Source organism: Apostichopus japonicus, chromosome 11 (genome assembly GCF_037975245.1).
Source record: "Apostichopus japonicus isolate 1M-3 chromosome 11, ASM3797524v1, whole genome shotgun sequence".
NCBI classification, from domain to species: Eukaryota; Metazoa; Echinodermata; class Holothuroidea; order Aspidochirotida; family Stichopodidae; genus Apostichopus; species Apostichopus japonicus.
Window position 1 is genome coordinate 7,972,501 of NC_092571.1, and position 22,072 is coordinate 7,994,572.

Sequence of the window (22,072 nt, forward strand, 5' to 3'; positions counted from 1 at the left end):
ATAGTAATGATACTGAATAACACACCAGACAAATTCCACTTCACGACCGGTTTCGTCCTTTTGGGACTCATCAGACAAAGGTAGGAATCGAACCCCCAGATCTTGTGTCACAAACCGAATGTCGTGAAGTGGAATTTTTCTGGTGTGTTATTCAATATTATTTATTATACAACACCTAATTATATTCCGGCCATTTGATTGGCCAATTGCTCGTCGATTGCATGCAAAATCCGCTCTATTGCACTCTATGAAATAGAACCATGTGTTGTACTTTTTTGATAGCACTTTTTCAATGGTAAGAGAGCAGAGAACCTGTCTGTTCAAAACAATCTGTTGCATGAGTGCATTTTACATCCAATTATGTCCAAATTTGAAGGTGTTGTATAAAACAAATAATAAATGGTTCCATTCGTGCAATGGTGCAACTATTCCATGAGTTGAAAGATGTAATTTGTTCCATTGAACTCGGCTGCGCCTCGTTGAATAGAACATTCCATCTTTCAACTCATGAAATATTTGCACTATTGCACTCATAACCATTTATTATTTGTATACTATACATATATATATATATATATATATAGTTTTGTTTTTTTATATAGTCCTGTACCTGGAGTCTTTACGTCGCCGAACGTACCGATTGAATGAACAGTCATGATGACTGTTTTGTCCGTTGTCATTGGCATTCACCTCGTAGTTATTTTAACGGCATCACCATCATGTCAATGTGCCTGTCGAGATATATATACTACCACAACATGCGATGGCCGCAATAGTAACATTTCTTCGCTACCTTTTCTTGAAAACAGGGAAACAATTGTAAATCTATTTGTTGTACATTCGAATATACCAGCCTTACGAAATGGTAGTATTCTGCTGCCAACATTTCCTAACTTGAGATCTCTTGGATTGTATTCGAACGGAATTTTTCAACTGAATGAACAGTTCTTTGCAAACGTTGCGAATGTTAGTCAATTACACCTACAAAGAAACGAACTGAGCATGGTCCCTTCTAATTCTTTGAGTGTTCTTACCAAACTCACGTACCTCGATCTTAGTGGAAATAGAATCCTGGAGTTACCAGCAAAGTGCTTCGTTAACAACAGATATTTAAAGATTGTTATGTTATACAGAAATAACATCAGCAGCGTACACAAAGAAGCTTTCATGGAATTGCGTCACCTTGAGGTCTTAAATTTGGCATGGAATAATATCACAGAGATCAATTTGTGTGATGAGAAAACACACCACCTGACATCATTAACTTTACTTAATTTGAAACGCAACAGCATGGAATATTTCCATTGTAGTAATAACTTGTCTATGTTGACTTCTTACGATGCGGAAGATAACGAGCTATCTTATTTAGATGAATATTCATTGCACGGTCTTTCTCAATTGAAGACACTTTGGTTACCAGGAAATCATTTATCAGATGTCCACGAATTTACCTTTGGCAATACTACGCACGGACTACAACATTTAACTTTGAGCAGAAATCGGTTTAGCGATATTCCAACACAGTTCATAAAAATGCTCACGTTTTTGGAGATGTTAAACTTGCAGTTTAACTCCATTACCGCTTTACCGGCACGGGCATTCCAAGCCAATGAATTCCTATATCATATTAACTTAGAGCATAACTTGATTCATGTGACTGCGCCGAATTCATTGACGGGACTAACCCGTCTACGTTATCTTAATTTGGGAGGAAATGTTTTAAATGGACTCCCATCATCAGGTTTCTTGGAGGAGGAAGAAGACTTTGGAATAGTTCTCACAGGTAACCCATGGACGTGCGACTGCAATGCATTGCCTCTCTACAATTGGTTAAGTAAATCCAGATTCTACGAACATGATCTGATTTGTCAGAGCCCAATCTCTGTTTATGGTGAACAACTTATGAAGCTCTCAGTTACGGACTTTTGCGATGTCGCGGATATGTTGACTACTCAATGGCAGTTCTACGAGTCTACCACTACACCAAGTCCAACAGTGAACTACGATATTGCTGTTATCAGTGCAGCATTTTTGATTTCCGGAGGATTATTTCTCTTAGTTTTTCTTCTTACCAATATTCGAATGCTACAAAGTTTCATAAACTGCCCAAGGAAGCAAGATAACCGTTTGGCAGCTCCAGAGCCGGACACACCATTGGGCCAAATGCGGGCTCAAATCCCCTAATCTATTGTCCCCTAACATTATTAAAAAATATAAAAACAGTTAATAGAAACGAGGAAGACTGGGTGGGATAGCGACATATTCGTATATCTTTCCTATATTACTTGATATTACATAATATTACTTTCCTAATTATGTAGTACATTATATAATTATGTGGTATAGCAAATAACTTATTCATCAATCGAAAGATATCGTGAGCGAAATCTTTACAAAACATTGCATTGCAGATTTATGATGTATGCATACATAATTACTGTGCAACTCACAAGTAAAATGTCGACACAACGCAAGCCTTGGTTGCCACACGGACATCCGAGGGCCCTAACAGTAGTTTATCAGGACCAGCCCCCGCCCTTCCCCCACCCCACAAAATGGTAAATTTGGCCCCAAGGCAGAACAATGAGATTAATGCATAACATTAAATGCCTCGAAGTATTCTTGACGTTTGGTGTGAGGGGATATGCGAGGGGTGGGGTGGTAGGGGGGTGATATATGTGTTCTCTTTTTTATTACGTAATCGTGATACGTATATACATAACACCTAACGTAGCATAACATGGTGAGATTTCCATTGTTCATTCTCTGACTTGGGCTTCTTTTCTTAAAAACGTGGTAAAATATGCAAACAACTGTCAACATCGCGAGGAGTCCGGTTAATATATGCACTTGCTTATAAACTCTCTTTTTCCTTCTATGTTTTTTTTTTGCAAGTCTGCTAATATCTTTCCCCCGATACTTATTTCACTAAAAATCTCAGAATGGACCATATTTATTAAATGCTTGTTTCAAAAGGTGTGATAGACATATCGTCCTTGAAATGAACCAAAGAAGCAAAATATGGTGGAGACAAGCATTTAAAATCTAACCTGTGCGAATATTTTGGCATTTCTTTTCTTTGCTTTTATCTAATTTCTTAGTCGATTTTGTCGTTTCTTGATTAATTAATTGTGTTTATTTTGTACATAACTCCTAAGCTCACAAACTTGTCTCCAAGCACGACGAAAGACTCTTTCTATTGATTGAGACACATTTTTATCCCTTGTTATAAGCGCTGATTTAGTGTAATATTCAGGGGCGTAGCTACAAGGAGGAGGGGGGGGGGGGGAACGGGTTCTCATCCCCAAATAATTGAGTTGAATCTTCAATAGTTAGAAAAGTCGGTGGTTAAAAACATGACAGTTGGAAAATGTAATCTATGTCACATCTCTTAAAAAAAAATTAAGCTTGATCGCAATCTCGACAGGATAATTTTGATTCAATATAGGTTGTTTCTAATTTTAGGCTTACATTATTTACAAGATTTGACGAAATTCGAACTTACTTATTAACCGAAATCTTGTTTCTAACTCCTTGTACAACCCATAGTAAAGTTGGAAATATACTACTGAATGTAACTTTAAAATTGTCTAAAGACGGTCAATTGGCGTTCGATTTAGCACCTTAGTATCCGGTATGGCAATTAAGAATTGACAACCAACTTCGTGTTATGCTGCTGAAAATGTCGAAATTGGATATTTCAATGAGGTATGTTGTATGTATTCACAGTGTTTGGGGACAAAAAATTATGTTCTGCATTGCATGTTGTCGGCGCACTGTTAGTGATTAATGTATGTTCTTCTTGTTACACCAATATGAGATATAATTATGCAGATTGGCAAAGGAAAAATGAATAGTTATGATATATTATACTGTATAGGCAACTTGTTTTTATTGTGATCTGCTTCTCACAAGGTTTTCCTCCTTAGCAATACCAAACATAGAAACGAGATTTTTTTACACAATTAGCTAACTTTGATTCAGTCATTGACTCTTCTAATCAAAGTTTCGTGAGTCGTTTGGAAATTGATTGTCTTCTTACAAACAATGCACATCTCCATTTGATATATGCGATACCTGCGTATACCTATACCATGCACACGTAGGAATACTATTATGTTATTATAAATGTTTGATATCGTTAAATATAATGTATGTAATCTATTTAATATGATTTATATGTTTTTCATCTGTGAATAAGTTAATTAAATATAACAAATACAAATGAAAGCTTTTCAGCTGAAATTCCATGGTGACATCATTCACTCTGCATTCACACAAACAAAAAAATACCACCAAATTTGAAAGAGAAATATTTTCGTCATGCAAAATGCCATGACGATGAGGGGTTGAACTAAGAAAATAATTTTCGGTTTGTTACCATGGAGTCAACTTCAAGCACCGAAATATTTCTTGACGGATCATCACGTTCATTTGACGAGTTGTGTATAAGTCAATGGAGAATTGATTTACAGTTTAGTGCTACAACATGTGCTCCCGTTCTGATCCCAAACGAAGATCGTGTACCGTCTATATACATTGGGTATAAAAAATATATGTGAAATATGATCGTCTATACTTTGTAAGAACATAGTGCTAGTGACTATTTTAATGTGTTGTCAATATATTTGGAACTTAAATTTAAAGTAAAAAACAGCGTTGTTCTTTTTTCTTATTCTTCTTTTCCATTTATTGTCTGCCAATCTACTACTCTACTTATCTACTAAATTGATGACTAATTAATTTTTAAATAAGCTTGATCGTCTCTCAATGGAATTCCTGAATTGCCTAGTTACCTCATTTCTTTGGTTTAAAAGCGGGGCAACGCGTCCTGTGGGAGGGGTCCAGTGCGTACCTTCCCTTTGAAGAAATGTTGGAGTTTAAAGGAGGCTAAGCGTATCAACTGGTAGTATATAGCCCTATATATCTTATTTACAGCATAAATACCTACCGAAACTAAAGTATCGCGAAATCGCGTATGTCACTTCTTGCAACTATGTAGCAGACGTCACATAACTCTTCCCGCCAAGCTTGAGGGGCTCATATGCGGCCATCGATCGTGTTTGTATGTCAAAGGTGATTATGCGTCATACTTCCGAAACGATCCCGTAGAATGATGTTTACTAAATGACGTGTGTACTTACGTTGAGCTTGCATATCGTATCGTAAGCGGAACCAAATAATTTCGTTGGAAAGACGAAAAGGTCCATCAGTATTTCACGTATTGCAGTATGCTAGAAAGTACAATAATGGTCACGCCTCTTCAATCCAGTACATGTCATCTCTGCGACCCTTGAAGTACTGTTGTACGTCACTGCGTGACTAATTAAAACAATTAACTACCTCTGTACTCTGCATATTAACTAGAGTCACTGACACCATGACACCATGCTCCCCCTTTGCCAATAATGTAAGAAAGCACAGTGATTTTCGGGCAGACCGACGCGGTGCCACAACGGACAGCAATTCCAACACCAAGGAACATTGAACTGACTCCTGCCCTTTCACGGACCCCAGCCCCCCGGTTCCTATGCCCTTGAGATAAATGATTGAAAGTTGTGCAATAGAAGTCCCAGTAGATGCTTGGAAGTACAGGCCAAAAAACGACAAAGAGAAAACATAAGGCATTTTCGACTTGTAAAGTTTCTTTATTGAAATGAGTTCAAGCAGTTGCTAAGAATACCTTCTCAACTCTTACTGCTGAAAACATGTACCCCCAACAAATACTAACTTATCAAGTAGAACTCAAAGTAAGAGTAGTAGTATTTCATTCTAAAACATTTAAAATTGTATCGCCAGTACATCTTCCGTGTATAGGCTTTAAATATCATTGGTAACCCATTGCTATTTAAATTCTCAAAAAAAAATAAATAAATAAATAAATAAAAAAAACATGTTCTTTCAACATTTCTTTTAACAACCCAGCATCCATGGGTGATATTTAAACACCATTTTTTCCTAGACAAAGTTGCAATGTAATTATAAACATGTTACTTGAGGTCATACAAGTCTTATGTAATGCATCCAAGGTACTTGACCTAGATGGTCTATGTTGTCCAGCCGTTTTTATTGATGATACTCAGATGTTTAAAGCATCATTACCCAAAATGAAAGCGGTATGTAAATGCAAGCTGCACTGTTAACCTAGGACATTAAACGGTCTACAGAATATCAAATTAAAAATTGACGTCTTATCTTGTCCGTTACGTAAGAATTAGGAGTTGATGATTCTCTTGTCTCAAAAAAGTTGTGGCCAGGACACTTATTCGTTTATTTTGAACCAAATGCAATATGAGAATACCGGCAAAAATGTTGTTATTGCTTTTCCTTTTATCATATCAAGTGAGAGTGGAAGAGCCAAGTTTACTTAATGGACTAAATTGATTTGGAATATTACTATCAAATGATCATCTTAAATTATTAAATCATTATCTTTTGTAGTGAATTTGACATATTGATGTGGTACCACCGAAATGATTGTTCAAGGAAAGATATGATACTATGTTACCTTAGGCAATGAAAATTGCACGAAAAGTCATGAAATTGAAGCATAAAATTCCAAACTTTGAAAATCACAGATTACATTAAATTTGCGAGACGCCAAAAAAAACACCTTCCTTTTTTTCTGAACCTGGATTAAAATGGGTTAATAGTACGGAGCAGTGAAATGGTTCAAATTATATAAATCTCATAGTTAGTCTTAGTGGTATTTAAATATATAAATAAATAATCATACAGAACTCACAATGCTAGCTTTAAATAAAAAATGTTACGCAGAACAAGTTAATAACTCAATATTGTGTATTCAGTTTTCAACATATATGCCACACTCAACAGAATGATTTAAGCTTCCTTATGCATTAAATCTCGACAGTTTGACTTTTAATTGTTATTGGGTGGGGGGGGGGGGGAGTACTACTGATTAGTAATAAAATAATCTCACAACCCTAACTGAACTAACATTTCCGTATAATCGTGAGTCATTTGGAAGGACACACTTCTCAAGTAGTGTGCAGTAGCAGGAAGTTGTTATGTTTCCATAACAACACCCTGGCAACAGTGGGTATACAAGCTGTACAAGCGGTTTACTTAGTCTTGTGACCTTTATGTAGGCCTACAACCTAGTGTACTCTGCTTTTTCACAAAGCTATTTTCCTGGATCTATTTGCTGTACTAAATTGCTCTCAGATACCTTTAAGGAACACAGAAGATGCCTGCATGTCCCAGTGAAGCAAATTTCCTCGAAGAACGGTAATAAAATAGTTTAAGAATTTTGACCCAAGGTGACCATATTTGAGTATCTAGCATATTTGGGCCCAATACAGCATACTTTTAAGATGGAGTGACTCATTTACAACTCATAAAACATACATACAAAAGACAGATATGTGTTGTCCATATATTACATCACAGATGTGATGGACAATGTATTTATCCAAATATTATTTGAAATTTCAAAAAAAAATTGTATTTATAATGATATAGCAACGAAAAAAAGCTATCAAGATCATTTTTGGATCAAAGTTTTTCTCTCAAGTTTATCTGTTGTGCATTATGATTTTTACTTAATTTTTCTTTGGTGCCTCAGTGTTATAATTCTAAACTGAAAGAGAGATCCTTTCTGTAAAAAAACAGTCCATCCTTTCCATGACAAGTTCAAATGATGACTGAATTTCCATAATTACTTTTGAAGGAATGTGGCAGTTCTTGTCAACTTCGCACGTAAAGAAATAGGGAATGGTATCTCTGGCATTTAAGGACGTGGGTGTGTGTTAGTCGCACATGCCGAACTGAACTGTCCAAAAAAAAACACAAAGGTTCATGCTATTATGAGATTGAAACATAACAGTCTCACTTTCACCGTTAATTTTGGGAAGGAAGAAATTTATGTTATAGGAAACAAAAGGAGGACAGACGCATCGGTCAGTTGACAGGATATATCTCACATGAGGTGGGGGGGGGGGGGAGGCTATTGCCACTAGGTTGGATCAGGGGCTTATTGCCCGGATCGATGTCTTTCAAGGGGTTATTTACCCAGAAAAGTGGCTTTCAGGGGCCTATTGCCCGCAGGGCCTATTGCCTTCAGGGGCCTTTGTCCCTCCAGCCGAGTCACTGGCTTGACGGCTCAGACTCGTCCTAAAGTCGAAAAAATTAATTGCAATAATAATTTCACACCAAGATAATGGCCAATTTGATGGTGTCCACCGGTGTCAAAAGGAGGATTAACGTTCTATTTTCGTATCTTGGTGCAGGGGGGATCTGTTTCAAATATTGGGGGGGGGGGGACATTTGCTTTGGTGCAGGCGTGTAGCAACTTTCATCCCAAAAATTGTTTGCGCCAGGGCTGGGATTTGAGTTGTGAAAGTAGGGAGGGGGGAGGGGCAAACCTGCCAGCAAGACTATCTAAGCGGAGCGCCACCATCGGTTGGCGCGGATCGTATAAGAATTTTTGGGGCTTCACAAACCCTCCAGATGGCCGGAAACAGCACTTCCCGAGTGCTCTAAGCTGCATGTATCCATCCTTGAAATATGGATCTCATGTCTGCAATTGTATCTAGATAGTTAATTATCGTTTATAAATTTGAAGATGATTGATAGTAGAACATATGGTCAGATGGTGATGTACAACTTTTGTTATACGTCACTGTCTAAGCGGAGCGCCATCATCGGTTGGTAAGGAGCGTCGAAATTTTCGATGAAAGGTACCCTTAGATAGGTAAAATTAACACCCATATAGGCTTTAAACTGCATCTAAACAATTAATGAACGTGTGTTAATTTAGGGAGGACGGATAGAAGAACTTATATGGTGATGTACAACTGAAGCTTATACGTCACTATTTAGGCGGTGCACCACCATCAGTTGGCGCGGCGCGTCGAGTTGTCTTGGCGGACATACCATTCCCAGAGACATTACACATTACTTGTTTTATTAGACGCCCGATTTTGTTTATCATATTGTAACGGCGTTTCTTTAATTTGCGACTTTGGTCAGTTTTTGTGCTGTAATTAGGTCCAGTGGGAAACAATTAACACAAACGTGCAAGTTTTAGAAAGAAAACATTTCTAGCTAACGTGCTCAGTCTATTTATATCTACTGATAAAGCGATTTTACGTTAAATTCAACCCAATGTACATCGCTCGATCTACAGGTGTTTATGCTGATACTTTGATAGTACTATTTAGGGGTCTGCCCGATATTCATAAGGTCCGCTATTCATAAGGGTCATTGTTCATAAGGTTCGTTATTCAAAACGTGCCATTTTTCGATAAAAAGGTTCGCTATTCATAATGGAAATAAAGGTTCGTCATTCATAATAAAAAGGAATCATAATTCATAAGGTCCGGTATTCATAATGGAAACAAAGGTTCGATATTCATAATGGGCAAAACGGTTCGATATCCATAATGGACAAAAAGGTTCGATATTCATAATGGGACAAAGGGTTCGATATTCATAATGGAACAAAGAGTTCGTAATCCATAATAGACAAAAAGGTTCGTTATTCATAATAGGAAGAAAGGTCCGATATTCATAATGGAGCAAAGGGTCCGTTATTCATAATGGGAAAAAGGTTCGTTATTCATAATAGGAGAAAGGGTCCGATATTCATAATCGATCAAAGGGTTCGTAATCCATAGTGTGAAAAAAGGTTCGTTATTCATAATAGGAGAGAAGTGCGTCATACAAGTGCAAAAGACGTCCTCCATTTTCGCGAACGCCTATAGTGTTCAATCAGTGACAGACTTTTTATCCGGGGGGGGGCACAGCAGTTCTATGGGGGCACCACCAGATGGTGGCGGATGCATAAATTTTGCAGAGAATATGAGCCACACACTATCAAGACCATGCTTCACCCTACCCCCTGCAGCAAAACCTACATTTTCGACATATTAACGGCATAAACTTGTACGTTTCCTAAAGGGGGTCTTTTCCTAATTGTGAATGATACCGAACCTTTTTGGCTAGGCCTATTATGAATAACGAACCCTTTTTTTCCATAATGAATATCGTCTCATCTACCTATTGGCATTTGTCACATATTGTTGGTGTAATTTGGCGATGACACCTATTTATTCTTCGTTTATCTGCAAATTAGCCAGGCCCGGAAAGGGTCATTTCCGGCGATCTAGGGAGTATCTTTACTCAAAAAGTTTCTGTACGCTACGCGCCAACCTGTGGTGGCCCTCCGCTTAGATAGTGTCGAAAGCGCCCCTAGAGACCATTATCGCCCCTCCTGGCCAATACCCCTAGCTCCGCCACTGCTTTTTCACCATTATGAATATCGAACCCTTTCACCAATTATGAACAACGAACCTTTTTCACCATTATGAATATCGAACCCTTTTACCAATTATGAACGACGAACCTTTTTTTTTTTCATTATGAATAACGAACCTTATGAACAATGAACCCTTTTGCTCATTATGAATAGCGAACCTTATGAACAATGAACCTTATGGATAATGACCTTTATGAACCTTATGAATATCGGGCTGTCACCGTTGCTGATTGCAATAAGTTTGTAACACATAAGTTCGTGCTTCACAACCAGCTGGTTAAAGCTATAGCTATAGTTGACTCTTTGCATCCCATACAGACATGCACTCCTTTTCATTCTTGCCCTTATAGTTTTTTTTTTTCCTGTGTAAGAGGCTTGTGGGGGTGGAGATGAGGAGGGATGTGGGGTGGAGATGAGGAGGGAGAGGAATAGGTGAGGAGGGAAGGGAAGGGAAGAGGATGGAGAAAGAATTTTAAGTCTTCCTATCATTTCAAAATGCAAGTTTACACCAATTCATTGTGGTGGTGTGGATTTGAACAAATAAATCATCAAATTATATTTGCTAATTGAAGTTTGTTTCTCTTTTCTCCAAGTTTTTCCCCCCTGATAGTTCACGTAAATCCGAGAGGTCCAGATTGCACCCATTTAGTCCTCAGTTTTGGGAATTAGAAGTACCCTTTTTCATTAATGATATGCACACTTTTTTTCCAGTTTTGCCAATGATAAAAAAGACACTAAATTTATTTAAGAAGTGATGACACTTAATTTATTTAAGAAGTGATCTTTTGTTTTGTGTGACCCTTGGATTTTGAACAAGATAACTCAAAAAACAGTATGTTGGGGGAAACTTTATAATTGGTATGTGGGTGCATGTTATTGATTGCAAGAACTCCAATATTTTATGTGGAGGTCAAAGGTCATTTGAAAACTAAAATCGATAGCTCAAAAGGTAATGTAAGGTCACGGTCTGAAAACGTAAACACGATAACGCAAAAAGTAAACGGTTTTACTTGACTTAATTCTTGGAATGTGGATCCCTATTGTTTTCAGTGGAGGTCAAACAGACAAGTCTAAAATTTTGTGAAAACAATAACTCAAAATGGTAAAAACTACTACTTTATTGAATAAAAGAACCGAGTGTTTTTTAAGGAGACCAAAGGCCATTTGAGGTCAACAGATAGATATCTGAAGACCTTGTACAAAACAGACTTCACATGTGGTATGAAGATTGACCTACAGTATTGAGTTTAACATGCCTCTGGTTTCTTTGGATGTTAAAGATCATTTTAGGTCAACATCTGAAAAACATTGTAAACATGAACCACAAAGTAATACTTGGATCCACCTTATCTAGGAAAGGAATGTCTGACACAGTTTACGCTAAATGTACTCCGATGTCCTACAATGTGAAAGGCAAAGCTACTGCCGATACACACAGAAACAAATACACACATGTACATATTCATATATATATATATATATATATATATATATATATATATATATATATATATATTGAAAATTGTAATCAGTTGGAAAATCAAGAACAGTGAAAAAACTTCCAGCCTCCACCGGGATTCGTATATATATATATATATATATATATATATATATATATAATATACATATATATATATATATATATATATATGTATATATATATATATATATATATATATATATATATATATATATATATATATTTATATATATATATATATATATATATCTGTATAATTATCACGTCGCCATCCCAGTCGCTCATTACCGTCCAGCGGTCGCATGTGATGGACTGCATTTTCGGCGTGAGCAAATTAATGAGCGAACTGAAGATACGCCTAAATCTTTTGTAGAGCTTCACCGTACCATAATTAGGCGTGTTTATAAGTTTTTCGGTGACATTGCATCATTATTTGGTAAGATATAGGCTATTGTGTGACAAAGAACAATTGTCCTGTGGTTGTTGTTGTTTTTTTTTTCACTTTTAAAGTTGAAAGTCTACTTGTGTGTCGATGGACAAAACAGCAAAAGCATCAATCCACTTTTCTCACTGTTTTTAGTGTAGCCAATAAGCGATGAACTAATTAGATACACATGACACGAGTGTCAGTTTGCAAAACAGACGTCTGCAGTTGGAGTAGGGAATATCCGCCTTCTTGATACCGTGACACAACCGAGTTGTAGTTGGTTGGTATACTGCTGGTGTGAGTTCTTGAAGGTGAGTCAAACATCCTCCAAGGTTTTCACTGGGTCAGAGAAGAACGTTATATTTTTCGAGTCTAGAAAATTATTTGTCTCCTTTTCGGATCCTTTGTATACGTGTATATATATATATAAATATATATACATATATATATATATATATATATATATATATATATATATATATATATATATATATATATATATATATATATATATATATATATAAAGAGTGGTTATTCTGTGTAAATTTGTGTAAAGATTATCAGATTCAAAGCGCCAGGGGCGCACTCTGTACAATCTTAATACTTGGGTATTACGCCCTTAATGACAGTTATTCAAAGCCAATTTATACGCTATAACACACCAGTAGAATCACTGTGGTCGAGTGGTACGGGCTTAGGTTCGTGACACGAAGATCCGGGCTTTGATTCCTACCTTCGCCTGATGAGTCCCAAAAGGACGAAACCGGTCGTGAAGTGGAATTTTTCTGGTGTGTTATTCTTTATTGAATTAATATATATATATATATATATATATATATATACATATATATATATATACATATATATATAACTGCAGACGTCTGTTTTGCAAACTGACACTCGTGTCATGTGTATCTAATTAGTTCATCGCTTATTGGCTACACTAAAAACAGTGAGAAAAGTGGATTGATGCTTTTGCTGCGTTGTCCACCGACACACACAAGTAGACTTTCAAAAACAACAACCACAGGACAATTGTTCTTTGTCACACAATAGCCTATATCTTACCAAATAATGATGCAATGTCACCGAAAAATATTTTTCGAGTCTGGAAAATTATTTGTCTCCTTTTCGGATCCTTTGTATACGTGTATATATATATATAAATATATATACATATATACATACATATATATATATATATATATATATATATACATACATATATATATATATATATATATATATATATATATATATATATATATATATATATATATATATATACATATGTAACAAGTGGTATGACAGATGTATAGTAAATGATACTGAATAACACACCAGACAAATTCCACTTCACGACCGGTGTCGTCCTTTTGGGACTCATCAGACAAAGGTAGGAATCGAACCCCCAGATCTTGTGTCACAAACCGAATGTCGTGAAGTGGAATTTTTCTGGTGTGTTATTCAATATTATATATTATACAACACCTAATTATATTCCGGCCATTTGATTGGCCAATTGCTCGTCGATTGCATGCAAAATCCGCTCTATTGCACTCTATGAAATAGAACCATGTGTTGTACTTTTTTGATAGCACTTTTTCAATGGTAAGAGAGCAGAGAACCTGTCTGTTCCAAACAATCTGTTGCATGAGTGCATTTTACATCCAATTATGTCCAAATTTGAAGGTGTTGTATAAAACAAATAATAAATGGTTTCATACGTGCAATAGTGCAACTATTCCATGAGTTGAAAGATGTAATTTGTTCCATTGAACTCGGCTGCGCCTCGTTGAATAGAACATTCCATCTTTCAACTCATGAAATATTTGCACTATTGCACTCATAACCATTTATTATTTGTATACTATACATACATATATATATATATATATATATATATAGTTTTATTTTTTTTATATAGTTCTGTACCTGGAGTCTTTACGTCGCCGAACGTACCGATTGAATGAACAGTCATGATGACTGCTTTGTCCGTTGTCATTGGCATTCACCTCGTAGTTATTTTAACGGCATCACCATCATGTCAATGTGCCTGTCGAGATATATATACTACCACCACATGCGATGGCCGCAATAGTAACATTTCTTCGCTACCTTTTCTTGAAAACAGGGAAACAATTGTAAATCTATTTGTTGTACATTCGAATATACCAGCCTTACGAAATGGTAGTATTCTGCTGCCAACATTTCCTAACTTGAGATCTCTTGGATTGTATTCGAACGGAATTTTTCAACTGAATGAACAGTTCTTTGAAAACGTTGCGAATGTTAGTCAATTACACCTACAAAGAAACGAACTGAGCATGGTCCCTTCTAATTCTTTGAGTGTTCTTACCAAACTCACGTACCTCGCTCGATCTTAGTGGAAATAGAATCCTGGAATTACCAGCAAAGTGCTTCGTTAACAACATATATTTAAAGGTTGTTATGTTATACAGAAATAACATCAGCAGCGTACACAAAGAAGCTTTCATAGAAATGCGTCACCTTGAGGTCTTAAATTTGGCATGGAATAATATCACTGAGATCAATTTGTGTGATGAGAAAACACACCACCTGACATCATTAACTTTACTTAATTTGAAACACAACAGCATGGAATATTTCCATTGTAGTAATAACTTGTCTATGTTGACTTCTTACGATGCGGAAGATAACAAGCTATCTTATTTAGATGAATATTCATTGCACGGTCTTTCTCAATTGAAGACACTTTGGTTACCAGGAAATCATTTATCAGATGTCCACGAATTTACCTTTGGCAATACTACGCACGGACTACAACATTTAACTTTGAGCAGAAATCGGTTTAGCGATATTCCAACACAGTTCATAAAAATGCTCACGTTTTTGGAGAATTTAAACTTGCAGTTTAACTCCATTACCGCTTTACCTGCACAGGCATTCCAAGCCAATGAATTCCTATATCAAATTAACTTAGAGCATAACTTGATTCATGTGACTGCGCCGAATTCATTGACGGGACTAACCCGTCTACGTTATCTTAATTTGAGAGGAAATGTTTTAAATGGACTCCCGTCATCAGGTTTCTTGGAGGAGGGAGAAGACTTTGGAATAAATCTCTCAGGTAACCCATGGACGTGCGACTGCAATGCATTGCCTCTCTACAATTGGTTAAGTAAATCCAGATTCTACGAACATGATCTGATTTGTCAGAGCCCAATCTCTGTTTATGGTGAACAACTTATGAAGCTCTCAGTTACGGACTTTTGCGATGTCGCGGATATGTTGACTACTCAATGGCAGTTCTACGAGTCTACCACTACACCAAGTCCAACAGTGAACTACGATATTGCTGTTATCAGTGCAGCTATATGGATTTTCGGAGGATTATTTCTCTTAGTTTTTCTTCTTACCAATATTCGAATGCTACGACGTTGCATAAACTGCCCAAGGGAGCAAGATAACCGTTTGGCAGCTCCAGAGCCGGACACACCATTGGGCCAAATGCGGGCTCAAATCCCCTAATCTATTGTCCCCTAAAATTATTTAAAAAAATATAAAAACAGTTAATAGAAACGAGGAAGACTGGGTGGGATAGCGACATATTCGTATATCTTTCCTATATTACTTGATATTACATAATATTACTTTCCTAATTATGTAGTGCATTATATAATTATGTGGTATAGCAAATAACTTATTCATCAATCGAAAGATATCGTGAGCGAAATCTTTACAAAACATTGCATTGCAGATTTATGATGTATGCATACATAATTACTGTGCAACTCACAAGTAAAATGTCGACACAGTGCAAGCCTTGGTTGCCACACGGTCATCCGAGGGCCCTAACATTAGTTTATCAGGACCAGCCCCCGCCCTCCCCCACCCCACAAATGGTAAATTTGGCCCCAAGGCAGAACAATGAGATTAATGCATAACATTAAATGCCTCGAAGTATTCTTGACGTTTGGTGTGAGGGGATATGCGAGGGGTGGGGTGGTAGGGGGTGATATATGTGTTATCTTTTTTTAGTACGTAATCGTGATACGTATATACATAACACCTAACGTAGCATAACATGGTGAGATTTCCATTGTTCATTCTCTGACTTGGGCTTCTTTTCTTAAAAACGTGGTAAAATATGCAAACAACTGTCAACATCCGAGGATAATATATGCACTTGCTTAACAAATTTTCCTTCTACGTTTTGATGTTTTGGCAAGCCTGCCAATGTTTTTATTTTCCCATATATTTGTTTCACTGAACATCTCAGAACGGACCATATTTATTAAATGCTTGTTTCTAAAGGTGTGATAGAACTATCTTCCTTGAAATGAACCAAAGAAGCAAAATATGGTGGAGACAAGCATTTAAAATCTAACTTGTACGAATATTTTGGCATTTCATTTCTTTTCTTTAATTTCCGAGTCGATTTTTTTAATAATTAATTGTGTTTATTTTGTACATAACTCCTAAGCTCACAAACTTGTCTGCAAGCACGATGAAAGACTCTTTCTATTGATTGAGATATATGTTCATCCCTTGTTATAAGCGTGATTTAGTAAATTTTCAGGGACGTAGCTACGAGGGGGGGGGGGGGTGGGTGCGGGTTCTCATCCCCAAATAATTGAGTTGAATCTTCAATAGTTAGAAAAGTCGGTGGTTAAAAACATGACTGTTAGAAAATTTAATCTATGTCACATCTCTTAAAAAAAAATTAAGCTTGATCGCAATCTCGACAGGATAATTTTGATTCAATATAGGTTGTTTCTAATTTTAGGCTTACATTATTTACAAGATTTGACGAAATTCGAACTTACTTATTAACCGAAATCTTGTTTCTAACTCCTTGTACAACCCATAGTAAAGTTGGAAATATACTACTGAATGTAACTTTAAAATTGTCTAAAGACGGTCAATTGGCGTTCGATTTAGCACCTTAGTATCCGGTATGGCAATTAAGAATTGACAACCAACTTCGTGTTATGCTGCTGAAAATGTCGAAATTGGATATTTCAATGAGGGATGTTGTATGTATTCACAGTGTTTGGGGACAAAAGTTTATGTTCTGCATTGCATGTTGTCGGCGCACTGTTAGTGATTAATGTATGTTCTTCTTGTTACACCAATATGAGATATAATTATGCAGATTGGCAAAGGAAAAATGAATAGTTATGATATATTATACTGTATAGGCAACTTGTTTTTATTGTGATCTGCTTCTCACAAGGTTTTCCTCCTTAGCAATACCAAACATAGAAACGAGATTTTTTTACACAATTAGCTAACTTTGATTCAGTCATTGACTCTTCTAATCAAAGTTTCGTGAGTCGTTTGGAAATTGATTGTCTTCTTACAAACAATGCACATCTCCATTTGAGATATGCGATACCTGCGTATACCTATACCATGCACACGTAGGAATACTATTATGTTATTGTAAATGTTTGATATCGTTAAATATAATGTAATATATTTAATATAATATATATGTTTTTCATCTGTGAATAAGTTAATTAAATATAACAAATAAAAATGAAAGCTTTTCAGCTGAATTTCCATGGTGACATCATTCACTCTGCATTCACACAAACAAAAAAATACCACCAAATTTGAAAGAGAAATATTTTCGTCATGCAAAATGCCATGACGATGAGTGGTTGAACTAAGAAAATAATTTTCGGATTGTTACCATGGACTCAACTTCAAGCACCGAAATATTTCTTGACGGATCATCACGTTCATTTGACGAGTTGTGTATAAGTCAATGGAGAATTGATTTACAGTTTAGTGCTACAACATGTCCTCCCGTTCTTATCCCAAACGAAGATCGTGTACCGTATATATACATTGGGGTATAAAAATATTTTTGAAATATGATCGTCTATACTTTGTTAGAACATAGTGCTAGTGACTATTTTAATGTGTTGTCAATATATTTGGAACTTAAATTTAAAGTAAAAAACAGCGTTGTTCTTTTTTCTTATTCTTCTTTTCCATTTATTGTCTGCCAATCTACTACTCTACTTCAGTGGCGGAAAACAGGAGGGGTTGGGGGGTTTTAACCCCCCACTTTTTGAAGAGGGGGGTTGGCCCACACAATCAACCCCCCCCCCCTAGTTTTTGACAGTAATGTTCTGTTATAGCCTATGTTATGTGCTCCAAATGGCATAATAAATCAAATTATTAAATTTGAAATTGTTAAAGTCATTTCAACCTTTTACCTGGTAGGCTACATCAACAAAAAACCGAGTTAGAATTGACCCACACATTATTTCTAGCCCCTTTCCCCCACCTTGCGCATTGGAACTTGTAGCTCATAGCGCTAACTTCACCCCACAACAGACATACACAAAATAACGTTTTGTTGCTGTAGAATAGCTTTGGAACTGTATACACTTGCCAACTTCAACGAGGTGAAGGAAGGAAGGAAAAGAAAAAGAAGAAAGAGAGAAAAGGAGAAAAGGATGGAGTAGAAAATACGGCAAGAAAACGGGAAGAGAAAGAGGAACAGTGACAAAATTATTCGATTTTGTAAAGCAAACAGCAGATATCACATCATATCAGTGAGCATGAAAATGGCGTTCCACGATAAACAGCCTCCAAACCATGGGCGCAGATCCTGGTGAGGACAGCGGGACGCGTCCCCATCAACTTTTTTTCAGTAGTGGGGACATGATATACCGTGTCCCCACCAATTTGTCTTGACCAATAGCTGCATTTCAAGTTCCCCTGTATTGAACTTTGGCGCAGTTTGATCCAGCATTGTGCATATGACATGCAGCAGTTCTCATTTTATTGTATTTTATCCACAGTTGTTAAATATAGGACGGATATCGCATTTGCGGCAGTCTATATTTGTTTTCTGGGAGAGGACCCCAGACCCATCGTATATACAAAAGTCTACTTGGATTATTTGTCCCCTGATTTTCTTTCTGCAGACGCCCATGTATTTCTCCAAACTAAATTTCTAAGCCATGAGATCCAAAACTTAAGGAGGTTTAGGAGCATCATTAGGTCTGGGAAGTGTTATTTCCGGCGATCTGGGAGGTATATTTGCCCCAAAAAAAATCGTACGCTACGCGCGCTCCGCTTAGATAGTGTCATAGAACAGACACGCGTCCCCACCATTATCCAAGACTGATCTGCGCCCATGCTCAAAACTGTCGATGTGTGTAGCGTTCGGTTTCGGAAATATCTGGTATATTTTTATTTCCTTCAACGAAATTTTTTAGTAGCCGTCTGAATTTTCGAAAATTCCCTAACCAACATTCTTCATCATACTTCATCATACTCGTGCAATTTTGGTTTGAAGGAGGTTTTTCTATATCGGTTGTCCATAGATGATATTTTGTGCAACATTATGGGTATGTTTTGAAGTGAATTTATTCACGAGAATTGTGAATTTTCAAATTCTGAACAGTGGGGCTGACGGATATTGTGGGCCGCGATGAAGAATCACCTACAAAAGCAATGATCCACAGGATATGTGATGAAGTCGAACATGATGTGTGACTGGTGACAATCTTCAAAAAGGTTATAGATGAGAAAAAAAGTATTTGGAAAAAACTTGGTTCTCAGGCAAAAGTGTACATATGGTTGGTCAGTTTCAAGCCCGAGAAGTGCCATTTCCGGTGATCTGGGGGTACCAAAACCAGAAATTTGCTTGTACGCTGCGCGCCAACCAATGGTGGCGCTCCGCTTAGATAGTAATACGCCCCCCCCCCCCGGGTTAGAAAATCCTGCATACGCCACTGGTTAAATGCAGCTTTTCAAGGCCTGGGCAGTGCCATTTACTGCAATCTGGGAGGCAATATTTGCCAAAAAATTATTGTGCACTTCGCGCCAACTTATGGTGGCGCTCCACTTAGATAGTGAGCCAGCAGTTATAACTTTTTATTTCATCAATGGCCTGCAACCCCCCCACTTCCGACAAGAAATCTCCGCCACTGCTCTACTTATCTACTAATTGATGACTAATTAATTTTTCGATAAGCTTGATCGTCTCTCAATGGAATTCCTGATTGACTAGTTACCTCATTTCTTTGGTTAAAAAGCGGGGCAACGCGTCCTGTGGGAGGGGTCCAGTGCCCTACCTTCCCTTTGAAGAAATTTTGGAGTTTAAAGGAGGCTAAGCGTATCAACTGGTAGTATATAGCCCTATATATCTTATTTACAGCATAAATACCTACCGAAACTAAAGTATCGCGAAATCGCGTATGTCACTTCTTGCAACTATGTAGCAGACGTCACACAACTTTTCCCGCCAAACTTGAGGGGCTCATATGCGGCCATCGATCGTGTTTGTGTGTCAAAGGCGATTATGCGTCATACTTCCGGAACGATCCCGTAGAATGATGTTTTCTACATGACGTGTGTACTTACGTTGAGCTTGCATATCGTATCGTAAGCGGAACCAAATAATTTCGTTGGAAAGACGAAAAGGTCCATCAGTATTTCACGTATTGCAGTATGCTAGAAAGTACAATAATGGTCACACCTCTTCAATCCAGTACATTTCATCTCTGCGACCCTTGAAGTAGTGTTGTATGTCACTGCGTGACTAATTAAAACAATTAACTACCTCTGTACTCTGCATATTAACTAGAGTCACTGACACCATGCTCCCCCTTTGCCAATAATGTAGAAAGCACAGTGATTTTCGGGCAGACCGACGCGGTGCCACAACGGACGGCAATTCCAACACCAAGGAACATTGAACTGACTCCTGCCCTTTCACGGCTCGCACCCCCATCCCCCCCCCCCCCCGTCCCCAACAACCAAACGAAAACGTTTAGTGGTTTATACGTAGCCTAAACATATTCACAGTGTGGTAGTACGCCATAAATGTTGATAAACATGAATTAGTGCACACCAAAATGAAGAGGATTATCTACATTAACCAATGCGGCAACATTTAAAGAAAGGAATCAGTTATCATGTTGACAACATGCATCAACTATTTAAATCACTGGTAAGGATTTTACAGTATAGAATTTTATTCCAATATCCTAATGCAAACCCCTTTAAACATTTGTTATCGTAGACTGACAGCCTTACAAGAAATTGTTTGCAAGCGCGGGAAATATTTGACAATCTACAAGTCACCTGATAAAAAGCGCAAAACAAATTGCCAATTTGAGAACCTAATGAGCTATCCTGTTGATCCTTGGAGCAAATTTTTCCACCATTATAGATAACCTGTTGACTCAGAGGGTGAAACTGGCTATAGCCACTTGAGTGTGCTTCAAGCAATAACACATATCAACTTTCCTTGAACTTTCCTGGATGACTGTATGTTCTGTTCAAGATTTCTAAAGCCCCTTCATAAAACTAAACTGAACTGCATTTGACCAAACTGTGTTCACCAAAAAAACAATCATACCATTGGAGAATTGACAGATTTATTGTTAATTTAATTTTGGAGTTACCATGGTTAAAAGGTTTTCAGAATTTGACACCTGTTGACCTCTAACCAATTTCAATAATGGAGCATCTATCTACCAAGTATGACACTGATTCAACTTATGGTTGATGAGGTATCATGTTTAATAAGCTGTTTTTGACAATGTCTCATTAAGCCCCAACAACTCATGAATATTAATGAGGTCAAAATTGTTGTTGCAAAGAGCATATATACTTACTATGTAGTTACAACATCCTATCACCATAATATATTTCTTCCAATCAGAGCACAAGAGAACATCATGTGACCATGGTCGTACAATAAGAGCACGAGAAACCAACGTATGTCAATTTAACTGGACATATGTCAATTTCCGGACTTATGGCAGATTAGGCGCACCATACACGTTAGCATGATTGCAAAGGTTACTGAGCGTTTGGCATCATAACCAAACCACACAGCCCACACCCAACTCAACATTTTTAC

The 22,072-nt window shown here is 37.1% G+C and overlaps 1 protein-coding gene across 1 annotated transcript; it reads left to right on the forward strand.

Annotated features, from left to right (window-relative positions):
- The first annotated feature begins 1,110 nt into the window (after positions 1-1,110).
- Positions 1,111-20,127, forward strand: LOC139976383 (transforming growth factor beta activator LRRC33-like). The gene is made up of 2 exons (XM_071985088.1): positions 1,111-2,020; positions 14,540-20,127. The coding sequence occupies exons 1-2, from the start codon at positions 1,123-1,125 to the stop codon at positions 15,700-15,702; spliced, it is 2,061 nt and encodes a 686-aa protein (XP_071841189.1). The 5' UTR covers positions 1,111-1,122; the 3' UTR covers positions 15,703-20,127.
- The last annotated feature ends 1,945 nt before the right edge of the window (positions 20,128-22,072 follow it).